The sequence below is a fragment of the Sander lucioperca genome, chromosome 21 (genome assembly GCF_008315115.2).
Source record: "Sander lucioperca isolate FBNREF2018 chromosome 21, SLUC_FBN_1.2, whole genome shotgun sequence".
NCBI lineage: Eukaryota > Metazoa > Chordata > Actinopteri > Perciformes > Percidae > Sander > Sander lucioperca.
In genome coordinates this window covers 9,761,572-9,787,216 of record NC_050193.1, presented here as the reverse complement: position 1 = coordinate 9,787,216, position 25,645 = coordinate 9,761,572, and the positions used below count along the sequence as shown (strand labels likewise).

The 25,645-nt window shown below is 44.1% G+C and overlaps 1 protein-coding gene across 3 annotated transcripts; it reads right to left on the bottom strand.

Moving 5' to 3' along the window:
- Positions 1 to 68: 68 nt before the first annotated feature.
- On the bottom strand, positions 69 to 21,219 carry pdgfab (platelet-derived growth factor alpha polypeptide b). Of its 3 annotated transcripts, none has more exons than XR_004107332.2 (7): positions 20,545 to 21,219; positions 19,157 to 19,253; positions 14,637 to 14,771; positions 13,078 to 13,265; positions 4,218 to 4,344; positions 3,029 to 3,153; positions 69 to 2,370 (listed from the first exon to the last, which is right to left on the bottom strand). XR_004107332.2 is itself a non-coding variant. In XM_031312725.2 (6 exons), exons 1-6 carry the CDS (start codon positions 20,605 to 20,607, stop codon positions 2,357 to 2,359), a joined length of 627 nt encoding a protein of 208 aa, XP_031168585.1. In that variant the 5' UTR covers positions 20,608 to 21,213; the 3' UTR covers positions 69 to 2,356. The 3 variants fall into 3 exon arrangements, 1 of the variants encoding a protein (XP_031168585.1); XR_004107331.2 differs by having other exon boundaries at positions 13,078 to 13,268; positions 20,545 to 21,214; XM_031312725.2 differs by lacking the exon at positions 3,029 to 3,153 and having other exon boundaries at positions 13,078 to 13,268; positions 20,545 to 21,213.
- Positions 21,220 to 25,645: the final 4,426 nt, after the last annotated feature.

Genomic DNA, 25,645 nt, shown 5'->3' with positions numbered 1-25,645 from the left:
CTACATTTATCCTCAAATACCATCATTAAGACACAATACAAACAAAGTATGGGACTCAACATTCAGCGAACAATTTCATAAGCAGAAATATATTTATTGTTGAAAACATAAATATATAAATTATGATTATTGCTGTCTTTATCCAATGGAAGGCCCCAAGAAAAGCAATAAAGGCTTAGTGATAGTGTAATGGCATTTTCATTAATCAAATAGCTCTAAGCGTGGTCCCTGGTTTACCGAGAACACTAGCTTTACATCGATGTATATGTGAACAGTGATGAACCATCAGCCTTTTACATATAGCACCAGTCAACTGAGGATTAGTTCATTCACAAGTGGGCTGTGTGTGTGTGTGTGTGTGTGTGTGTGTGTGTGTGTGTGTGTGTGTGTGTGTGTGTGTGTGTGTGTGCGTGTGTGTTTTGCCATTTGACTTTCACTTGACTCACTTCACAATGCAGTGACTCACTCTTTCGCCTTTGACTTCCTCATTTGAATGCTGGGTGGAAGATGACCGTTGTTTTTGTATTGTGTTGGCCGAGTTACACATTCATCACCGTTACAGAAACCAGTAAGAAAGTAATTGATTGTTCCATCGGGGCACGGGTTCAGGCCAGCGCTGTACTGTTTTCAGTCCACATCAGAGCACTCATCATCATCTATCTTGATGGTATGTGGCTGCAAAAGGTGTGAGTACCTTCACAGGGGCCATCAGAGATTTGTTCTCCTGTCAACAGAGGAGTAAAACCTGGCCAGACAAGGAGCCCATTCATGCACTTTTCGATTTGCTTTGCTCGCTCATTCACTCTTTAAGGTGGACTTTGCTCATTGCAGGCACAACATGTGTGCTTGTGAAGCATAACGGGCGGGCATCTTCCTTATCAATGTTAAGAGTGATATGGGTGAAAAATAGCCTCATGTAAGAGAGAAATTGTGTGAGTGAGCGCACACACCCTGTCTATTCTGCCTCATTCAGGTACACATGCACACTAGAGTTGCTCTTACATGTTTTGTGTGATTGGCATGAACACACTTCAATGTGCTGTATGCATGTTTTAGTTAAATTCCACTTGTTACATAAAGGATAAGGCAGTCCTTATATGGCTGTACATTAGAATAAGCTACGGTACAGCCACTCACTATGAAGTTGCCATGTTCTCTACCCCTCCCCGTCTTCACAGCACGGGCAGACTTTTCTCACTCGTCTATTCCACCCCCTGCCCACATTTTTGCATCTTTTCCAATGGATTAAATACAGGCATTCAACCACATCAAAAGAAATAAAGATAATTCCTGCTCAGATATAAGTAAGCTTAATATATTTCATAACAAAAATAAAGCATCTTCCTGTACTGACTCTCACATCTCCTCCTTGCACACATATATCCAAACCATATACAAGACTTGACATCATTCAGATATACTGTAATATAATAAGAAACATGGATGACAACAATAACATTGACTAAAAAAATGACGTTGAGATTGTGATACTGATGGTTACAAAGAACCGGACCACACAGAGCTTTTGCATGTCTCCAAAATCATTAAAACATATTTTTGTTCTTTCTTTTGTATTGGAAGAGACAGAAAGCAAACGTCCACACATATAAATAGTTTGTAAGTAGCGGTGCATCTTCCTTTTCAACTTTAACTGTACATAGCAAGTGGGCAAAGTCACAGACCACCAGGGGTCTCAGAGAAGATTTCCTCTTTACTCAGAGCAAACATCCAAAACTTTAAATGTTTGATACTCCATAGTCTTTTGGAAGAAAAAAAACATCTCCATTTGTCTCTCTCTTTATCTCTTTCCATTGTTTTGCCTATATCTCTTTCTTTTTTCCTGTGTATGCAAGAGTCATTTAAACAGGACAGGGCACTTTTATGTTGCCCAGCTGGAGGTCATCCACCGCTGTTTTGGAGTCTGAGCACCAGATTCCCACGAAAGCTTGATTCAACTGTTTCATAGCAGTTTCTTTTTGTGCGTCTTGTTTAAACAAAGTCTCAAAATGTTCAACACAAATTGCTTTCATCATCTCCCTTCGGCCTCTTTCTGCCCTGCCCGAGCTACAGCATCTTTCTCTTTTCTTCTTATTCAGCGGCATTGGGTCAGTTGTCTGGGTAGGTGACGTACCACAGAGGAAGTCGTCATCCCTGGTTACTGTTTTTAAAAAAGCACCTTTGGCATCTTATTTATTTTTGTCTGTTGGCTATTTTCAGTCTCTCGTCTTAACAGAAAAGTTTGTCTTTTTAAAACGAAGGTTGCATGGCAGTGGGGAAAAGGACAGAGCAGGTCTCCTGTTGGTGGCATCCTCTATTTAGGTCCCTCCCATGCTGAATTCCCTTGTTCTGATTGGCCTCACCTCACGTCCACTGTGGGAGAGAGAGAGAGAGCTGAGATTAGTATCACACTTTTGCAAACACAACACATGGGTTTCATCATGACAAGAAATACAAATCTACTTAGATTTTTGCATTTTGTGCCCAATTGCATTTTTTTCTCATGCGTTTCTCCAGATTTCAAAGCCAACGATCAGACCAGACATCATGTCCAGTCAAAATATGTGTATGTCATTTTTTGTGTAAAAGACAGAGAGCTGAAAAAACACATTTTGACAAAAAGACTCTCTTGTTTAGTTATGGACAAAGAGAGAGAGAGAGAGAGAGAGAGAGAGAGAGAGAATAAACATTGGTGATGATAAGTTGATGGAGGAAAAACATAAGGGTGTCTTTTAAGCAGTGAAACAAACAGTGACATACAGTGGGTGTAACACAACAAAAACAGTGCACACAACCACACGCAAGCACAACACTGTGACACAAAGCAAATGTATGCAGTGTGCATGCTCAGCAGGCCACAAAATCAGCATGCAGCATTCGGGCACAGAGCGTGGTACTCCTTAGCCCTCCCTCTTCTCACACTGATTGGCTGTGATGTGATTGGTGATGGTGATTGGCAGGCCCCTTGTGCCCTGATTGAGGCCATTGCAGTGCCAAAAGGTGAGAGGACGCTGCGGTGCTAAAGTCCTACCTGTTCCCTTCACAGCTCTCCAGTGGACTTTGGGTAATGAGTGCAACTTTATTATGTCGCCAATAAATCCTTGCTGGGCCTTAGCTTTTTAGGTTTCCTTTTTTTACCTTTAGCCCTATGGTGGCCTGAAAACACAAAGTTGGGGAGGGTGGATAGGAAGGAGGGTTAAAAGCAAGAAGCAGGGTTTATGATACAGAGAGAGGTACAACAGCCCTGGGACAGAAGCAGACTGTGCAAAGATATGACACACTATAAATACTTCAGATGCCTTATCAGCACAAATCAGCCCTTATCTGCTCCCAGGGAGAGAAAGGCTTCAGATCAAGGCACTGGCGGATTTACCTGTTGTCATGCCAAGCAGCCTTTGGACACACACACACACACACACACACACACAACCGCAACTTGCACTAACTGTATATTGACTCTTCACTACACTTTAGCATTTATCTAGAATGTCTATTCATATATATATATATATATATATATATATATATATATATATATTGTGTTATAACTGATCTACTTCACCAACTAGACCACTATACTAACTGTTTATTGACTCATTACACCATTGACTCTTTACACCATCTCAGCAGTGTATTGACTCTCTGTTCATGTATTGCATATCCATCGACTTACACCTCACTACGTACCGGCATTTGTAATGCCCACTTAATCTGCACTTTATGTAGCGTATTGTATTCTGTATCCTTGTACTGTATTGAATGTGAAACCATATCTTGTCTTGCACGCCTATGCTTTTCTTGGCCAGGTCACCGTTGCAAATGAGAACCTGTTCTCAACGGCCTACCTGGTTAAATAAAGGTTAAATAAAAAAATAAAAAACACACACACACACACACACACACACACATCCTCGTCTCACAAGGCACAACACACAAGCTTTACAGTTTTGCAATAGCAGGCCACCGAATAGGTGTTTGTCTGTTTGGAAGCACAAAAAAAGGTCATCCAGTGCAAAGCCAAAGAGCCAGAAAGAGAGTGAGACCATCAGACAGACATGAGGAAAGAGAAGCACCACGATGCATGATGACGTAGGGATGAGGGAGGGACTCACACATCATCAATTCAGCCTCAGAGTGATTTTTCTGCAAAAAGGCAATGCTGGGACACTTAATATGATTATGTAACAATATATATAAAAACTTTGGATGGTCACAATTACCTGTTTCTGCATCTGAGTGCTCCACCACATTATGCTGTGATGTGCACACACATTCCAGGTGGTCTTCTAATCGCACAAAGACCTCTTTCAGCTTGGGTCTCCTCTTCGCGTACTCCACCTTTGCTACCTGAAGAGAGGAAGAGAGAAAAGGTTAGCTACAGAGCCAGCTCCAGCGCCATCATCACTCTTCGCCATGCCTGTGTGTTGTCAATGAATGCACACTCTCTTTGCCCATCCGCTAGCATCAAGAGGCGTAGCGCTGTGACTGATGACTCTTTCATAAACCGATTCATTAAAAAAACGCCACCCGTCGCTTCAACTCGTTGTGTTTGAAGTGTCACGGCAGCATTCCTCTGAGCCTGATGCATTGGGTTCCACTCGCTGTGTACTCTATGGGCTGTTGATCAGGTGTGTAAATACTAGATGGAGTGTATGACCATGTCCAAGCAAGCTCAAACAATGGGAAATGAGAGATGGAGGGTAGGGGGGAGCAGTATACGCCCTAAGGCCCAGGGAAGGTTTACCCTGGCAGGAGAAGAGAGGCTGGGAGAGCCCCCCTGCTTCAGGCCTGGAGCATCCACATCCAGACAGACACACACCTAAACTCTCTTGCCTTGTTCCAACATGTAGGCTGGTTTTAAAGCACATTAATACTTCTTCATGGGTTAGGGAAAGTGTTGCTTAACATGTGCATGCAAGAAATACAGCGTACATGGTCTAATCTAAGCAGTAGAACCCCAGAAAGCCGCCATTTCAATCTAACAAACACAAAAGCAATGCCGGAATTCCTATCGTTCAGTCCAGCTAACACCCTCTCAGTTTAACATAACAGGGCTGACCTCCACTTCCCACCCGACAGCTAGTAATGAAAAGGACCAATCCTCAGAGGGTTATGAATAGGCTATGTTGATTAAAGCTTAGATGAAAGCTGAATAGAGAAGGTTGCATGGAGGTTATGATGATCTTGTTGTGTAACTCAGGGGAGGTGGCTACATGCTTTTCCTTCTCTGATGTGAGTGCCAAGGGCAGGTAACCTTCTCATCCACCACTGAGGGCCCCGAGGGCCACATGGAAACAATATCCCCTGCCTCACCCATCTTCCTGGTCACTGCACGAGAGAGGATATTGGCCGACAATCTCCCAACGCTCTCTGGTGTTATGAACAACACGTTTTTGCAGTCAGCATGAGGCTCACACATGCACAGACGGAGGGCCAAAACCGACTTTATCTTCTGTTCTTCTATCCTGTGACGGCATACCGCCAAGGCTGGCTCTCAGTGGTGAATTAGTCATGCAGACAAACGAACATACCAATCCCTGTCTGATAAAACAAGGTATGATGTTGACATTCACACAGTTAAAGCTGCCTCATGTCAGTGCTGTAACAACGGCTGGAGGGTCATCTGGGGAGGCTAAAACTGAAATCAGAGTCCGGCGGTTTCACCAGCCGCTCCTTTGCAACAGTTTCTTTCCATGGAGAGAAGAGAAAGAAGAGAGGGAGTGAAAAGAGGGTAAGCAAGCAGATGAGGTATGCAGTGAGCAAACAGAGGACAATGGTGTCTGGGTTGCTGTTATCGGGCCCTGACAGAAAGAGAGAGCGAGCGGGTGAAAGGGCCAGAGCAGGGAAGAACTGAGAGCAGGAAGGACCATCACTCTCATTAGGGTGTGTGTGTGTGTGTGTGTGTGTGTGTGTGTGTGTGTGTGTGTGTGCGTGCGTGCGTGCGTGCGTGCGTGCGTGCGTGCGTGCGTGCGTGCGTGCGTGTGTGTCTGTGTGCAAACAGAGGGGGTTATTTAAGGAAGGGGGCGGAGGGACTGACCATGATCATGACTAGCATTAGATGACATTTATGTGTTACCTATTAACATTTTGTTCAGATCAGAAGCACCCAACGGAAAGCCAAAAAGAGTCAGCCATGTCTGACACTTACTACTGAGGCTCATCCTTATGACTAACAGACACACACAGAAACCCCAACTCTTCTGGCCAAACAAACAGCTATTGACAGACAGATAAAGCGATGGGCCCCCTTGATGAGAGGCCCAGCAGTAGGCTTGTCTCCTTGCCCCTTACACAGCAGGGCAAAAAACACTCCCTGCAGGACATACACAAAAGCACACACAAACTCAAACTTTCTTATTTGTCTGTGAATGTGTATAACTGTGCTATGATACTGCTCTGCCCACTTTGTCAACACTCCCTCTTTCGCTTCCTGTCTTGTTTTTCTGTTTCTTGTGTTATGAGAAAGTGTTGACGCTACAGGAATGGCAGCCTTGACTTCTACAATTTTTCCACTTTACATCCATTTTTTAATTCTTCCGTCCTCCATTTTTAGCAATGTCTTCACCACACAAAGAACACCGGCTTCCTATCCGGCACAGAGTCAATGACTTCCCACATAAAACATACATCAGAAAGAGACCCCATGCTATGTCGGGGGCCCCCGCACTCTCTTTGTATAAATCAAACTGCTCTAAACTCCCTAGAAATCCGGGGCCCTGAGAAAGAGTCCCCCCGAGCGGCTGTGGAATGATATCCGATCCAGAGGGTTGGGGTGAGGCAGGGGGCTCTGGGAAGTGCACCCCCTCGGTTTGTCCTCAGTGTCTCCGTGGTCCTCCATGTGGAGCCGATTGTCCCGGTCGGGCTAATTGGGAATTCCCTGAGCATGAAGCACTGATGAGAGCATGATGGAGGGGAAAGTTTTACTCCTGCTTTCCAAGGAAAACACAACAGGGTTGTGAATGTGCACCGCGGGCCATCGTGAACTAGAACAGTGACAGAATCCAGCAAAAACAAATGAGAATGTATGTGTGTATAGAGAATGATGGGGTGATAAGAAGCAGTGAAAATGTATTTATTAGTAGGAAGACACTCAGAACTTGTGTCCCAGAAACAAAGAGCGTTTGTTTAGATGCAACTGTGAGCAAGTGGGGAGAGGTATGGGGAGGAGGAACCTAAAGAAACTCTCTGATTCTCTGTCTTCTGAAATCAACCTTTAAAAAAAAAATGACACTCAGAAGAAAGGCAAGATGATCTGCAGAGGGAGAGAGAGCAAGTCACAGAAGACGCAGACTGAACATCAGCGGAGACAGCTGAGACAACCTGCTGCTTCCCTCTGATTCAACCCCACACAGCACTAACACACACTCGGGTGGAAGGGGTTATCGCAGGCGGTGTGTGGAGAAGAGAGGAAGTAAGGAGAGCATTTATCACATCACTCACAGGTCTGCAATGCCAAAAAGGCACTTCATGGCACACCACTATCCTACATCTCTCTCTCTCTCTCTCTCTCTCTCTGTCTCTCTGTCTCTCTCTCTCATACACACACACACACACACACACACACACATTAATGTATCACCGGATGTGAATATCTATCTACCCCTGACCACATTGTGTGCCGTGCTTTCCCTTCCCTTCCCCCACGAGACCGAAAGAACCATCATGCAATATCAAATATCAAAGATGTGTAATCTTTCCATTTACTTTTCCCTCCTGCCTATGTCTTTATAGAACATTTGCAGATGAGAAAGGAATTACACTGAGCACTTAAAAGATGAAATAAGATTTTAATGAAAGAGAGCAAAAAAGATACAGTAAATGGCAAAGACTGGCAGACGGGTAGAATTAGAGAGTGGGAGACGGCTCTGTTGCAGGAGTGAGACTGAAAGAGTGAGAAGGGAGTGAACAACTATTTCACACAACAGACAATCAGACTCCAAGACTGAGTGGAGAAGAGAGGTGGAGGGGGAGGATGAAGTCAGAGGGGAAGAGCGAACGGGAGGACAGGAGAGGAGGAGTGAAGGAAAATACAGAAATGAAGTAAAATATGATTAAAATACGCCTACTACTTTTCAAGCTCAAGCTGATGCATTCCAGCCGGTGCGGCAGTGGTCAGGACGCTCCCATGGTCTCTGACCCGCCCGGCAACCCCCGCTGTGCACACCACACACACATTTACACACAAACTCCCTCACCCTTCTCCATCTATTAGAAGAGCTGAGCGAATCAAAGGGGGAATAATTCACAGCTGCAAGGGACTTCAAACATGGGGGCCCCTCATTCCCATCTAACCTTGCCCTAACGTAATCCACAGGACCCCTCAGACGATCATAAATCATGCTCACTGTATCACCACCACACTGTCTTTTATTTATTAAACACCCCGTAAGTCAGGGTCCCACACAACCGCTGGGCTACAGCTACTGCTTCCCCCAACGCGCGGATCTGATCCACTGTCGCTGAGGTAACTGTCAGTTTGTGTGATTGTGTATGTGTGAAGGGGTCGGGGCCAGGGCCAATGCACGGAGATGTGTGGACCCCCACACTCAGCACTGTAGCTATATCCGCCTGGCCTCTGTCAGTCTCCACTTTGATCCAGCAGCCATCAACACTTCATTACTCTGTGGCCCGTCTTCCTCTTGCTGCCGCTTCACACAAATGGCCTTGTCCCTGCGCTGTGGTGGGTGAGTTTACGTAGCATAACATAGAGCGCTCCCTCTCTCTCTCACATACACACACACAAACAATCTCCTTCTTGGGTTTACACAGATGTGCTCTGACGACCCTCTCTGACCTTTGCAAAATACTTAATACATATGCTTCAAGCACCATCAAACGTTTCCAGCTACTAAACCAAACCAAATGAAAAACACTGAGCTTTATTATTGGCATATTATGCCATACTGATTAGATTAAGTCACCTCATGAAGTCAATGAAAAGGTTTAGTTTTCATGTTTGGCTTCCATTTTTGTTAACTGTTTTAATTTTGAAAATTAGAAAATGTAAATACCATTTACAGTACAAAAACTGTAATTTACCCATTTTTCTTTACTTACTTTGTGGGACTCAAGGGTGTAATTAGCAGCTCATGTATGCTTTCTCCCTATTTTACTTTCTACTTTCCATAATGTCAAGCACTCTCCACGCTGTCCTTGACACAAAGAGAGGACCTCATTTACTATCAACTGTGTATTCGTGCAGCAGAAAACACAAGAAGACTTTTGGATTTCCTGAATTACTTTACTTGTAGTACAAATGTAATCTTAAATATCACGTGAAGTCATTTCTGTGTTTGCTCATGTGGGTTTGTAAATGAGGAAGAGAAATATAATGAACTTAGAGACCAAATGTACGGCAGAGGCCTTAAGAGTTAATGAGAGAGAGGATGAGTGACAGTTCCGTTCTTTGCCTGTGTCATGTGCTGATTAAACAATCAGCCCCATAGGAAGAACAAACAGAGAGGCATTTAGATCCACATGCAGAGACTCACACACATTCATACGTACAAAGACTAATGTGCAAAAGAACGCTGCCTAACTCTTTCTACCCCACACAGACCTTGTATACTAGTCTCTTCAGTCCTGGCTGTCCAAAATCACCAGTTGTTTTATGAGTTTGTTTAGCAAGCCTCGGAGCCAAAAGCACTGAAAAAAAAACAGCAAAAATACTGGACACAGCTTTAGCTGTCAGCACACAGAGAGGAAGATGCTAAGAACAGAATAGAAGGAATACAGGAGAAGGTGAAAAAAGACAGGAGAGAGTATGAGAGAGGAAGGATGACAGATTAACAACCAAAGGAGACAGAGAGATTGAGAGAATTAGACTTGTGCCATCAAAACACCAATAATATACTAATTCTGGTATTTATTTTCATGTCATTTCACATATTTAGATTGTAAAAACTTGAAGAACAGAAAGACAAGACAAAGAGACAAAAAAACACTGGCAAAATGGCCACAATGTTCTGCCAGCCTTCTGTGATGAACCACCAAAAGGAAAAAAGAAATTAGAGGAAATGTAGAGAACTCAATTTGAAGAAAGGGGAGAGCCAAGATGCTGGGATAGGGGTGAATGTGGTGTCATTGAAAGTGCAAACGGAGGTGGGATGGGGGTGAAGGAGGACTTAAAGGAATGCTGGGATGATAGAGTCTGAATACATAAAAACTCATTAAGAATTCTGTTTGCCTCTCTCCTTTTCCCCAACTTTCTGTTTCTCTTTTTAATCTCTGCATCTCTCTCCATTCTATGAAGACTGAACCCTCTCTAAAGGGCTCTTATTTACTCCCTTCTCATTTACAGTGTCCTTGCTATGCCAAGGCATGCTGATATTACAAAAACAACAACCTGAATGGAACCTGCAGTCACACAAATAAAGTGCAAAATAAGTTGAAGAGAAGTGCAAAAGAATGAAAGGAGGGGAAAAGGGAGGCTAAGAAAAAGGAGAGTGACTTCAAGATCTGCTCATTCTTCTCCCTCGGGCTGGTCCTATTTAAAGTTGCCTTTTTTATTACCCCACCACTGAACAGGACAGGCTTGTACAGTACAGGGCCTGCATAGACCTGTTCTCTTTTTTTGGGATCTATAGCATAAAAAAAGGAAAGAGAGAGAAACAGAAGCAAGGGAGAGAGATAAAGAGGGAATACATAAATAAAGGTGCATTTGGACAAATGCATAGTGGCATGAGATGGAAAGAAACACATTGAATGTGTTCTTTTCCCATCCTTGCCCAGCAGAAGGAAAACAATTCAGGCCCAGTGCAGACGGGCAACATTTTTAGCTTTCTAATAAACGGAGGGAGAAGCACAAACTGAACCCCTTTCAGAGTAACTGCTGAGAGGACAGACCGAAAAAAAAACTTGGCATTAGACAATGTTTCTTACACACAATGTGGTGAATGTCTCATGACCGGAGCAAGCCCTGACGGATGACCTTTCCAGGGATACGATGCCTCTCGGCCCCCCTCGCCCACGGCTGGAACCACATGGAAAAACGGCCCCTGTGAATCCCTGCACACCACGCCTGAGGGCCCCTCTCTGGTCTGTGTGCTCATTTTGTCCTCAGTGTCATGAAGGGGACACGGACAGAGTTGTATGGATCACGACATTCCAGGAATAGCTGAATCTAGCTTTACTGTCTTGTCCGCCATCGTCACTGTCTCTCCATCTGTCCTCGTCACTGTGATAACAGACAGAGCTCCCATTAAGGGACTGTCTGGCCGACGGAGAGACAGACAGACACGCTTGCATGCAGACAGAAGGACACACAGGGTTGTGCTGTATATCAGAACTCTTACCGCACTGTGAGTCAGCATCTCTGACCACAAACCCTGTGCCCTGGATGCAGTGCCCTGGGCCCTACAATGGCCTTCTTGTGAATGCAGCCTTACAGTACTGTCTCTACTCTACGACTTAAAGAGGAGATGTCCTCCCGTCCATACTGAAATCACCCTGACCTGTGCCAGTATGCCAAGGGGAAGGAGGCAGGTGGGGTTGCTATTTGTTTTATTACTCTTCTGGTCTATTGAGGCGGCATTTTTAAAACTCTGCATGATGTCCCAGTGCCCATGGCTGGGCAAGATCACAATGATTAAAGAGACACCACAGTCCAGAGATAGACTCAAAGAGAAACACAAACACAGTCAGAGTGTTCCAGGCTATCCTGTTTATTCCCCGGTTGTCTCTTACTCTTACAGAACAGAGCACATAACTCCCAAACAGAGCCATGCACCGGCTAACAGTCTGTATTGTAAATAGAGCAGAAATATGACTATGCTCCAGCCACGGTGTCTCCTCTGATCCTGAACAGAAGGAAATATTTTCAAGCTACCAATGCCAAAGAGCCTCTGAGAACAGTGCAACCCCCTTCAATCCCTCGCTTACTCTTTGTCACCTCGTCTCTTCCAGGATCCATGCTTCCAGAAAAGACAAAAGGCCAAACAAACAGAGTGGAGGAATGGCTGTGCAGTAGTCGATGGCACTCAGACATTCTCAGGGTAAAGGAAACTGTTTCTCACCCCCTCTCTCTCTCTCTCTCTCGCTCTCTCTCTCGCTCTCTCTCTCTCTCTCTCTCTCTCTCTCTCTCTCTCTCTCTCTGTCTGTCTTATATCTGGCAGGTGCATGACTCTCTGGTCAACCCTTCAACAGATGTCCTGGCTTAAGGTGCCAACAACCCTCCCTCCCTGTCCTCTCTCTCTCCTTCTTTTCCTCCCTCCCGCTGTCCTGGCACAGCCGCCCTGGCCGCTCGCCAAACATGGGATAGAGTGATGAGGAGAGAGGGTGGTGATCGGCTGAAATGAAAGGAGAGAGAGGGGAGGGGGCAGTGGAGGTAAGGTGGCCAGTATTTGGGTACGGGCCAAGGAGGCTCAGAGGAGAGGGGTAGATGAAATGAAGAGGAGCTGTGGAGGAAAGGAGCGTGAAAGAACCCAACTTTACCTCTCATATGATTAACTTACCTGTTGAGAGGAAAAGTGGTGGAGATTTGTGAGTGGAAGTGGGTGTGTTTGTGGAATAAATGCGGTGACTATGTTATTATTGTGTGTTTAACCCTTGTGTTGTCCTTGGGTCGAATTTGCCCCGTTTTCAAAGTTTTTTATATCAGGCATTCTTTCAACTAAATTGCCTAAAAAATAACATGGATGCATGGATGTACGTTGTATTGAAATCTAACTATTAATCAAAATAACACATCATTTCTGCTTTTTTTAAACTGAAAAATTAGGTATAATGCCATATGAATTAGGTTTATTAAACAGGAATATAAAAAGCGTTGACATAAGTGACAAAAATGTTTAAAAACAGCGCCAAAAGCATCGAAAAAAGCGACATAAACGTCGGAAAGAGCACCAAAAATTCAACTTTGATCCAGAAGGACACAGGGTTAACCTTGCAATGCAGTAATGATTTGGAGTGATTGTAAAGACTTGTAAAAACTTTTCAGCAAGTCAATCACACATGCACAATCTTACCTGTAGGTGTTTGTGTGTGTGTGTGTGTGTGTGTGTGTGTGTGTGTGTGTGTGTGTGTGTGTGTGTGTGTGTGTGTGTGTGTGTGTGTGTGTGTGTGTGTGTGTGTGTGTCTTACCTTAACGGTGCGGTGGTGCTTGCGGGAAGGATGACAGCGCATGTTGCTCGTGTTGCAGCAGCCCGTGCAGCGCATCACCTCCACACATGGCGGCCATATCAAGAAGTTGGCAGACGTGGGATCCACCTGGCTCCTGGGAATCTCGTAGATCACCGTCCGTGTCTTACACACCGCCGGGACCGCCTCCTCTACTGGAAGATAGAGGAGAAGAAGGAGGAGTCCGGTTAATATGTTTGGTCTGCACAAGTATTTGGTGTCACATGTTCTAAATGCAAGCGCATGCTGATGTATTGTTGTAATCTGTCCTTTTCACTCCCAGCTGCATTCATGCATTCCTTCACTGCTCAATATTTGATGACTCACTTGATGTGGGAGCTGTTCGTCTGACCTCAGATCACATCCAACCTCCTTTAAGGCTGTTAAGAAGACAAGCTATCCAAAAAGCTGATCTCATATCAGCTAAGGAGCTTTGGGATCAAGTCGGTGAGACAGAAAGAGACTGCTTCTTTGTTCAGAGGCCTGACTGCGGTTAATGCAGCGTGACTAGGCCAGACAACCTTTATGTCCGCCTGTGGGAAATCTAATAATGGCCTTTGACCCTGTTGGTCATAGTGCAAAGAGGAAGGCAGTAAGCATTCATTTCAGATTTAATGCTCTGACAAGCACTCAAACCTAAAGACGTGACAGAGAGTGTACAGTAAGATACCATTATGTCGTAAAGACGAGCATGTACATAATGGGAATTACTGGAATTGTTGGGTCTTTGTAAATTATGGAGTGTGGTCTAGACCTACTCTATCTGTAAAGTGTCTTGAGATAACCCTTGTTATGATTTGATACTATAAATAAAATTGAATTGAATGTTAGGGCTTTTGTGGACAGCTGCCAAAATGGTATACTGTATCATACACTTATGATATGGTGCACATACATGAAATACAACCAGTCACTTAATCCTGCGTTGCTTTAGATGCCGCACTGCTGGGAGGGATGTGGGACATGCAGCCAGTCTTAACACATACATCGCACACTACATGATATTCTCCACACTTCGATCAGATATCGTACCGCATGGCGTTTTATGAAGAAATCTGACTGAGAGCCCAGGCGAGCTGCAACTTGAGCCCTGAATGCCTGGAATTTCCACGCTCAAGGATATATTTCTCTCCTGACTCATGTGTCTTAGATCTGCAAGCCTCTGTTCAATTAAAAGGCTTCATGTCCGATGTGCTCGTCAACCTCACATACCAGTCTCGTTTTTCATGATTCCTTGATTGCCATAAATACTGGGTAGACATCTTCATTAGGGTTCCTTTTATCCACAAAAAGGCTGTATAAAAGCCACTAACTATTAGCTTTGTTTGAAATTAGTGTAAAGTGATCGGTTTCATCTCCTGGGAACTCATGTGTCAGGGGGGGTATTTAAGATAGAGGTTATTTTTAGGGCATTATGACACTGTAATAAGTTGTGCCAAGTTGTGATCTATATAGTGCCAAATGTCATCATGATGCAACCTCTGAGCAGCACAGTAAAGCATATAATATTCATTCAGTCTTACCGATGCTCCTCTTGCGTCGGCTGTGGAGCTGAGAGCTCTTCAGGTCATTGTAGTAACCATGCTGGCGGGAGTAGTTCTTATGGTGGTTGTGGTGCTTGTGGTGCTTGGGCTCCTCAATAACATTGTTTCCCGTACCTCGTCAAAACAGAAGGCAGCCACATTAATGATGTCACACAGAGAGGAAGCAAACACAAAAAACGTATTCAACCAATAAACGAAAGATGGGTCGGTTGATCACGGCTGCAGCTTTAACAGTGTTGACTGTGGTGGGTGGCTTGCTAGACCTAACCAGAAAGGCTGGATATGATCCGCTATTGATGTTTTATATACCCCTTCCACAACTAACAATGTGTTGGTTAGTCACACAACCATAATGAGATGGTACTTTCCTGCTAGCTTCTTGTGCTGTGTGTAACACATGCTTTGATTCCCTGAAGGGCTCAGGGTTCCCTTCAATGTGCTGGCTGGCTGGCAGGGCGACTGCTGATGATGTCACAAATTGAGGTAAATAGTGCCAAGTACACACGGTACAGGCATGAGGCACGTATTACACAGAACTCTGTGTAATTGCAAGCTTTGTGTGTCAGCCTTACTTACTCATTTGGCTGAACTTTCCCAGCAGGAAAAAGTATCTAGACGTAGGTGAGTCAGCATGCTCCTTCAAAAACAACCCGCATTCACAGATGCAGAGCAGACTAAAGTGGTCATTTGACAGGTGGTACTCAGCCACCATTATCCCTGCACCTAATTAGTGGTTTTGTGTCTCTCATTTACCTGAAAATGTTTGCTTTTTTAATCATTCAGCGGCTTGGAAAAGTACATGTTTTGTTATGCTGCAGTGGTAACTCCTTAAGGCTCCCTTACTCCAGTCTAATATAGCCAGCTCAGCTTATTCACAGTCATGGTCATCTGATAAAGCTTGCTTGTTTTTGTCCCCACCCAGAATATGAGGTGGATTACAGAAGAGTGCCAGAGCAGCTATAAAGCGATAAAGCTTGTTCGCAGGATACTGCCCTTTCCCAAAGAGCAGAGTCTGAGAGTGTTTGCTAAGTGGGTGGGTCTACCTGTCTGTAGGTACAGCACACCCACCCACCTGGCTGACACAATCCTACATCTGTACACTTAACATAAAGACACACTTACAACTACACAAACTCCTCTCATTATCCTCCATAACATGTTAAAATCCAATGTACACCAGCACAACAAAGCTTAGCCACAGGCAAACACATTCCACTCATCCAGTTCCTTTGTGCTCTGACCAGAGTCATCTGAAGGGATTCCATTTGCCTATACATGATCCACTTCTGGGATTAGTTGTTTATTTGCTTTTGGATGCTTTCTTTTTTCAGGTCTGCCCCTTGATGAGAGCAGAGGGAATTTGCTTCTAGCCTTTCATGCCGTCAGTCATACAGTGACCCAGAACCAAAGGTCCACAGAAAGGAAGTGTTGCCTGCAGCTGAGGCCTGGAGTTAAGTAAAGGGCTGAGCTATGTTTTATGTATTTCTTCACAGCTATCAATCTGACAGGCCTGTTTACAGACATGCGTGAACATACCATATACTGTATATGTCGCACACACTCTCCATATATACGTGCAAATACACACCTACGCTATCTGCACTGTCATTGTGACAGCTGATTTTCCTACCTGACAACCTTTTAACACTGCGGGTCACTGACACAACTCCCACTGTGCCTGCTCTCTCCCTACCAATCCCTCTCTTCATCTCCTCCTGTCAGAGGAAGATGGGAGTGAGGGAGGGTGTCACACCAGTGACCACCCGGAGACAGTTTGTGTCAGAGCTGACAGGAGAAAGGGAGGAAGGGCATAAAGAAGTCCTTTATGACTACAGAGTCCTTTTCTCAGCACAATAAAAGGACCTTTCTGTGGATGTTTTCTTGACGCAAAAATAATGAACATAGGGAAAGAAGGCAATTAGGCAGCAAGATGCAGAAGAAAAATAGGTAAGAAGAGAAATAAAGAGAGGCAGAAATGGAAAGAGTGAGGAGCTGGCTCATCTGTTGGTTCCAAGTGACTAAGAAGTAATAACACGCCAGGATCGTCGTCAAACTGGGACAAGAGAAAAGAGGACAGAGGACAGGGCACAGGCTATTGCCATGAATTAGGCATTCATGACTCGCAAATTACTCCCTCCATTAGCTGAGGGCCTCAGCTCCCTCCCTTTACTCCTCCTCCACGCTTTCTTTCTTTCTTCCTCTACTTGTACAATAAGCCAACATGTTGTTAACTTCTTGAAATAAGTGCCTCCATAATTCTCTCTCTGTTTCTTCATTGTCAACATTTACATGGCTGATATAACAAAGTATTACTTTAAGGGCAAATGGTCCTCCCCCTGGTTGTAAAAGAAGGTAGGAAGCACAATAACTTTGTTTTTGAGGCGCTGTAGGTTCATAGGAACTTCTGCCAACTGTACCAAAGGTAAACACACTGTCAGCTTGTCAGAAACAAAGCAGATTGCACAAATACTTGTGGCATTTCTGAGTGAAGTCTAGCAGGAATACAGCCTCCAGAATCCTCCTGCTCCCTCCTCCACCTCTGCCCCATGCCAAGAGTCAGGTTCCCTTTTCTGTCAAAGTCCTTCACTGAGAGAGATAAGAGCCGGCAGGCCGAGGGGGGCGCCTAAAGAGGGAGATGAGGATAAAGCAAGGAGAGGAGCACCTCAGGGGCCAGACAGCCATCTGCAGACTTCAGCAGGGTCATCTCATCTGTCAGTCAAAGCTGAAGACACCATCCTCGCTGGACGTGTGCACATACTGTAGACACGCACTGAGCGTAAAATAATGAAGGATTTCCTGGGTGTGACCTCCAAAACACAACATTAGCCCATGTTCGATCTTCCAGGTGCCAATGTTCAAAGGTTTGAACCAACACCTCATATAAGCTTTTCCTTTCTACTTCAATGGTTGACATGCTATGCCGTGTAGAGTCCAGTCTATACTGGTAGCTTTACTGTCCTGGCTATCTGCAACAAAAGCTCTGAAAATACCCCTCTGGCTGGCGTCAAAGGTCTTTTAATGGGCTGTCCTGGGCCGCCAAGCTGGCTGTCAGACAGATTTATGTCCTCGTAATAATAATCAGCCTACTACTGTTACCCTGCAAAACATTCCTCTGTTTGAAGAAAGACATGTTAATTCAATTATAAACACCTCTTCTCATGCTAGAGGCACTCCGGGGATCTATTCTGGGCTCAGCATAAAGTGTGGTGATCACTGTTGTGGAGTACAGGTTGGTCTGATTGTGAATTAATAAATTAAACACACTAATGATGGGCTATTACCAGTCCTAATTGATTCATCGATCAGAAAAGCAATCAGGTGGTTACACAGAAGAATATTTGAGCGAAAGACCGGTCCTAATGTTTCTTTGCTGAATATATATTTTAAGGCTACTAATGAGCTATGACCAGTGAGGTAGCTGACATCATTTGGGACTGTTAAAGCAAATTTAGTAATTACCTATTTCCATCAACAAATCCTTAGGGGAGAGCCTTAAATTTGATATATGGTCAGAGCCTGTGTAAATAGAGGCTCATGTGAAGGCAAACAGCTTCTTGCAGCGCACCCGTGTAACCTAATCTAAGACAGCCTGAGACAGACCGGTCCCCCACTACAGAAGAAGCAGCACCTCCAAAAACCTGAAGCTGAAGAAATCCGCCAGACTTGAGAGCCACTGTCTCTGTTTACAGGGCAACATTTGTGGTTGCTATGAAGCCAGTTTATTGCAGCAGCTGAAAGAATATGCACACAAAAAAATGCCTGCCAGTGAAAGTCCATCTTTGTCACATGTACAGCAGACGCGCCTATCACGGTTACTGCTTTATCACGCACGCCAGGGCTGCACTTGGCAGCTCCCCTGGTGCACAGAGCCCTCCTGTACAGTGGTCTAGTCATGGGCATGTCTTTGGAGCTTGATTTCAGGAGTCATAACTTCACTGATTCCCCACTGAATGTAATTTGCAGAATGTGCCAAAACAACAGGTATTCTTGTTTTTTCACTAAATCCACTAAACCTGCAGGATTGGCAAAGTCTGCCATCTTATCTAATCAAGTGTCACTCAAAATCAGCTTCCTGAATACTGACTTTAACATATTATCAGTGTTTTTTTTTGTGATCCACCTATCCATCCAGCAAAGGTACTGAACTTGCCTAAGGACCACAAGGGCTCAAGGCTTCCCAGTTATGATCATTTTAGATATCACTTTTGTATACATTTATGTTATAGTTAGTTTTATGGAAAGTCCCTATAGGCTACCAGGTAATATTGAGGTGTCCTACCAAAAAGGCTAGTTTTAAAAGTGGTTTCACAATAGAGCATAAGTATACAAGTATACAGCTAATAAAGGCATACTGCTTATGTAATCTTGCAGCAACACCACCCTTTACTACGTGCTGTCCCATAAACAATATCAGTGTCACATGTGAACAACATATCTGGCATCAGGATTAAAAATGTAACTGGGGTCTGTTGATGAAAGTATCAAGAGGCAGAATTTACCTACGGAGTCAATGTCCAGTAGCCGCTGGAGGTCGCTGATGCTGTGGATTTCACTGTGGGACAGTCTGTCTATCAGCTCCTGGGGAAACTCCACTTCCTAGGGGGCGGGGGGCAAACAAAATAAACAAGAGATGAAGGTTAGAGATGTGTCGAGTCAGTGGCGAAACGTGTGTGTAATTGTTTGTCTGTATAAGTAAACGTGCTGGGTTTAAACAGCAACCAGTAAAAACACTGCTAGAACAATTTTGCAACTATGTGCCAACGACAGCTAGCAGATCTGCCCCACTCATACATTGAGAGAAGCTGGCGCCGAACCCTCTTAAAACATTATTCAATTTAAGTAAGCGATGCTCTGCAAGCGAGCAAAGCTGCATGACTGGAGGATAATAAATCAGATATTTTTATTAGGGTCTTCTGGTTAGTTCGGCACTCAGATAATTCTAAAATGTGCACTATTTCCTTTAAATATACCCAACCAGGCATGCAGGACTGATTGTGGGAAGCCGATCATACAAAAATGAAAATGTGTTATTAAAACTACTGCTTTCAGTATTAATTGGAGGCTGAATTAATAATTAGATGCCAATGAGTCCCACAACGTCTTCAGTAGTTTCACTAATCCTGTTCTTCTGCGGATAAGTTTAACAACATTAAACCGTCTGTTTTCTAAAGGAATTTGGAACCGTACCACAGATCGGAGCGACGTCTGCCCGTGTGAACGGCAGCTCACCAAACTTTGCACTTGTTGCGGTCTTGCAAGCACCTCAAGTTGAGCAAACCGCTTACAGGAACAGTGGCTATTTATATCGCCCGGAGCGGTTCCCATGAAAGCGCTTAGCCCAACCAAAACGTTTGCCCAGTTGGCTCGGGCTACAAACAGATTTGGCACAAAAGCCAAAAATAACTGTGATATGCGTCTAAGTGCAGACGCGATGTTGGTTCTCAAAAGCGCATAGTCACTGACCCTCATGGTAACTGGAGCTGATATGCTGTTTGCTCATTTTCGAAACATAAATTCATATATTCACTCTGTTCTTATAATAGCCTCTTAATCTAAACTACCCTTTTTATTATCTTAAAAAACAGTTTTGATCTGTAATTCAAATGAATAATTGATTTAAATGATGTGGGCTCATAGCCTACTCTTATCTTCAAGCCTAATTACAGGCTTTAATTAAAAACTTAGAGTTATTGCTCTGTAGTTCTCCTTTTCACTGGCCATCAAGTTGCGGTGTGGTGTGTAGCTGTTGCAGAAATGCGCGCTTTGTGGGAACTTTGCACCCTCACTGGAATAAAACCCCGCACCACTGTGTGTGACATGGGACCAAAGGGACACAGTCTGTCCGGCCCCGCACTTCTCTGGCTGTGCGGAGTCCTGGTAACTTTACCTCAGAGGTGGCCAGCAGCAGGTACGTCGTCCACAGCAGGAAGTAACAAAGTGCGGCTCTCATCTCCCTTTAATTTCGATTTAACCCCGAACAAGAAAAAGGTGCTATTCTGTAGGAGCCGCAGAATCGCTCCTGGCCCCACAGGATCCACAACCATCCCCTCGGGGAGAGAAACCGGGGTGTCTGAGCTGCTCAGCGGACTCAGTCAGACTCCGTGCTGCACTTGCTTGTAACTATGAAAAGCTGAAGAGGCTGGAAGTTGATTCTTGTTATTCACACTGGACTGCGTCCTCTTGAACAAAATCTGTGCGGCAGCTCGACATACTGTAGCTCCTCAGGCGCAAGTGGGACAATCCCAAGAGACAAGTCTGAAGCGCATTGCACTTGTTCTTCACCCTCTAAAAAACAGGCTTCAAACTTCAGCCCAGCTTACTAATATATCAAACAAGAAGCGTAGCTGTTACAATTAAACAGAATTAAGACGCACGACTTTTTCTATAATAGTATTTAATAGTCCTAGAAGAATATAATCCCAACGAACAGATCCTCTTAGAATATCACAAGTGAGAAAGTTGTCCGTGTTGTGCTATTCAGAGCCTGTCTTGCAGCCGTCTGCACAGGTCCTTGACTGTGTAGGACTCTGGAGTGAATGAAAGTCAGAGCGCCTCTGAGCCGCTGGATATAGAGAGCCAGCAGCTCCGTGCTCGTTGCGCCTCCCCTCGCGTTTCGGTGATCGTGCATCTATTCAGCGAGGGGAGCTGGTTGGCTGGTTGGATGACTTAAGACTCAAGAGCATGTCCCCATCCCCCTTTAGCCCGTGTGTGTGTGTGTGTGTGTGTGTGTGTGTGTGTGTGTGTGTGTGTGTGTGTGTGTGTGCGTGTGCGTGTGCGTGTGCGTGTGCGTGTGTGTGTGTGTGTGTGTGTGTGTGTGCGTGTGCGTGCGTGCGTGCGTGTGTGCCCTTCAGCACAGAGCCCATTCAGAGATTCAATCTGTAATTGATATTGATTATCACTGATTGAAAAGTATGTAAAACCAATAATTATGGAAAAAAATGGAAAAAAATTGAGACAAAAAGGATGAGGATGCTGATGAGAATGAGACACTGTCACATTCCACATGGTTAACAATTAGCTTTGATTGAATAGCAAATTAGGGGCAGAGGAAGTCAGTAATTACATTTATATTAAATCACTCAGGATGTTTTTCAGGATGTAATCGAATTTGGACCAAGTAAACAAAAATGTGAAACGATGATGATCATTATCATGGAAGTGATGATGGTGGTGACTCATGATGTCTAGTGATAATGAGATACTACAAGCTCTCTTTGTGTATGTGTATGTATGTATCAGGTCTGGACATTTAGTATATATTAGTACAAATAAATGTGTGTCATGTCTGTTAATGTATGTTAAGATGACATAGATGATGACCATTACACACCTGTGTGTGTGTGTGTGTGTGTGTGTGTGTGTGTGTGTGTGTGCGTGTGTGTGTGTGTGTGTGTGTGTGTGTGTGTGTGTGTGTGTGTGTGTGTGTGTGTGTGTGGGAATGATTTTGGGACACAGGAAGCAACTAGTTAACAGCAGGTTAAAACAGTCTGGTCTTAAATTGTTGTGAGGAAGCTGTAGGCTGTGCTGTGCTGGGAGGTCTGGGAGGAGAGCCTGAGGGCCTGATAAACGAGGCATACCAACAGGAGCAGAGACTCAGACAGAGACAGCGTGCACGCACATTATCAGCCAGAGGTGACAATCAGCAGGGAGCCATAGGTCATGCAACCAGGTGGTCTGCCCTCCACCTTGTCCATTCAAATGGATCGCAAAGCACGAGGCCAGCCTGGGGGCGTTGAAACACTGCATGGAGAACGCACTCCAGCAGCTGGTGGAGTAATTAATGTAACTATTTTAATAGGTCTGTAAAGTTCATTTTAGGATGGTACCAGTGCTGTAAAATGAATGTAATATTTTATAACAAATGTCCCTCTGCTAAAGCCATTTATGTGACACGTTGTTCCTATTGAAACCTGTCTTTTTTTTTACTGCATTGCACTAATCGTTTATTAATCAATTGCACTGTGTGCAATAAAGTATATGATGATATGGCAAAAATGACTAACACTGGCCGGTGACAGGCAGGTTCATCATGACCTGCAGTGCCGTCATGGTTACATCACAGGTCAGCCTCCCTGCCTGGATGTGCACCCTCACTGAAATGCATGAATCATGTGTCTTGTAGGTGTACACATTGCATCATGGTGGGGAGTCAGAGGAAGAGGTGAGAGAGCAGGCCTCACAGTAGGAGAGAGTGATGTTTTTCTTTCATTTCAATGTGTCTTTTGTATTTTGATGATTGTACTTATAAACCATGCTTTAAGACAGATTAATTGGAGGAAAACTTAAAACTTGAGCTTGAGACAGAAGAGTGATGCACATGTACTGTAAGATGGAGAGGTAGAGGTGGATAAAAGAAAACATTCGCACAAAGGGCGGAAACAAACTGAACTGAGCAAAAGAGAGGAAAGAATCATTGGACTATTTTAAGGGGAGAAGAAGAATAAAACAACGCCAGGCAACCATTCTCTCTCCCCCCTTCTTTTTTTTGCATAAACTATTAGGCAACATGTTTACTGGCAACTGAGCTCTGTGTACCTAACAACATTAACCCCATTAACTGGTTTTATAGATGCTGGTGCACAGTAAATCTAGCCATAAAGACTCTGTGGAGAGGACGTTCTCCGAGTGAGGTGATGACTCCCGTTCCCCCCTTGAGGCCACACATATTTCCCAGTGAGAGAAGCTTAGGAAAAAGGGGGGAATTTTTTTTTAAGAATGTGGTGGATATGAGTTGCATTGCCTTTGGGGTATTGGAGTGGGCCGCCTAGTCTGTCTGTTCTTATCATCTATTTCCAAGAAGGTAGTGATCATTTCACGAGTCTTGACCTTGTGAGTCCAAATATCTTTAAGATGGAGCAGTTTTATTTTGGGGTAAATTGTAGTTGAGTGAAGTTTCAGAACAGTTTTACAGTCATAATAAGCTAATGAAGATGGGTTTTAGAGATGACTTTAAAAAAAGATGGTTTTATGTCGGTTAGCCTAATAGCTGGTTTGATTTGCATTGAGAGATGATCTTATGGAAAGTTACATCATGCCAATCTCTAGGTATGGTGAAGGGTATGTGATGATGTGGGGCTATTTTAATTCCAAAGGCCAAGGGAACCTTATCAGGATGCATAGTATCCTGGATCCATGAAATAACTGGCCTTTAAAAATAAAACTCTGCCTGCCTCTATGGGAATTTAACATAGGGGTGTACTCACTTTTGTTGCCAGCAGTTTAGACATTAATGGCTGTGTGTTGAGTTATTTTGAGGGGACAGCACATTTACACTGTTAAACAAGCTGTACACTTAATACTTTATAATTTCTTCAGTGTTGTCCCATTAAAAGATATCATGAAATATTTACTAAAATGTGAGGGGTGTAATCACTTTTGTGAGATACTGTACTATACATACCAAACCTAGGGATAAATAATAAATAAAATAAATATAATATATTAATAATAGAAAACAATAAAGGCTCAGACCTATTTCCATCATTGTCCCTAGCCTGGTTCAACCTTTAACAAGATAGATAAGGGCATTTAATCATGATCCCTGACCAAATGAAAAACCTGTGAGGTCAGATCCAGTGAAATTAAGTCCTTAAATATACCCTTTGTCTTGCTCTGCCTAAATGTGCTTGAAAATTGTCTCTTTTCTGTGATATTCTTTTATTATCCATAATATGAATCACACCTATTGGATCAAAGCAAAATACCTGGTATAGCACCTTCCAGGCACGTCCAGCTGGGAGGAGGCCTCTGGGAAGACCCAGGACTAGGTGGAGGGATTATATCTCCAACCTGGCCTGGTAACGCCTCGGGATTCCCCAGTCGGAGCTGGTTAATCGGGCTTGGGAAAGGGAAGTTTGGGGTCCCCTGCTGGAGCTGCTGCCCCCGCGACCCGACCTCGGATAAGCGGACAAAGATGGATGGATGGATGGAAGTGTTATAACACACACATTATCATCCATAACCTAATCTAAACTTGATCCCATTGCAGCTGAACTCTGACCCTGAAACGAAAGCAAAGAATCTCACACTTCAGTGTGCTTGGGAACCATAAAAAGATAGCAGGGCTGACAATAGAAACTCAATATAATGATTGCAGCATATTCACAGTTATGATACCTGCAACTGTTATATTTCCTTTCCAATGAAAGCTATTACATATTTTCCACTGGGCATCTCTGTTCTATGACACCTCATAATATCAAATACCAAGTGGATTACAGAGTGGATTGCCTTGCAACAGAGAAACAAACATAGATCTTAACCTGGTGTCTCCCCCAGCGCCGCCCAGCCATATCATGAGCATGCATGAGTCACGGACACAAGGAGCAGGTCCTTTGCAGACTACCGAGTGATCTCCTCCCTCCTCCTCAGGGTAGTATTTAGGCTTTGCTAACTAAAGCCCTAACTAGCTCATCAGTTTCTATGATGACAAAGTTGATTCCATTAGTGGGTTGTGGGTTGATGTTTTTAGTATGGAGCTGTGTGTCATTTGACACAAGCTTGTGTCTTTAATAGGCCCATTAGAAACAGTGGTAACATTTATGGTTGGGTTGCTCATGTACACACATACACACGGCTAAGTTATTCTGGTGAAATTTCCCAGGAGCAAAGGTACATTCCAGAGGCTGGTAGCGATATAGATTGGACTTGGAAATTATCCAGAGCAGAGTGCATATCCAGGGCAACCTCTACACGCATAAACAAACAGCTGCAAATAGACAAATTCACTCTGAGATAGACTCAAACACACTCTTACTGCTTGTTCACCTGAATATTAAGCAGTGAAGGGTGGCCAAATACAGCGCCATACTTACAACTAGACGCAGCTGCTCTTTTATAGGGACGATTACTGGCAGCCATTTACAGGCCTTCATCTCTTTAACATGCACAGCAATCTGAATGAAGTGGTCTGTGGGGCCTCCCAGCACCCCTCTGGACCCCTTTTCATTTCAGGCACTATAGGTGTGCAGGCATTCAGGGGGCACAAT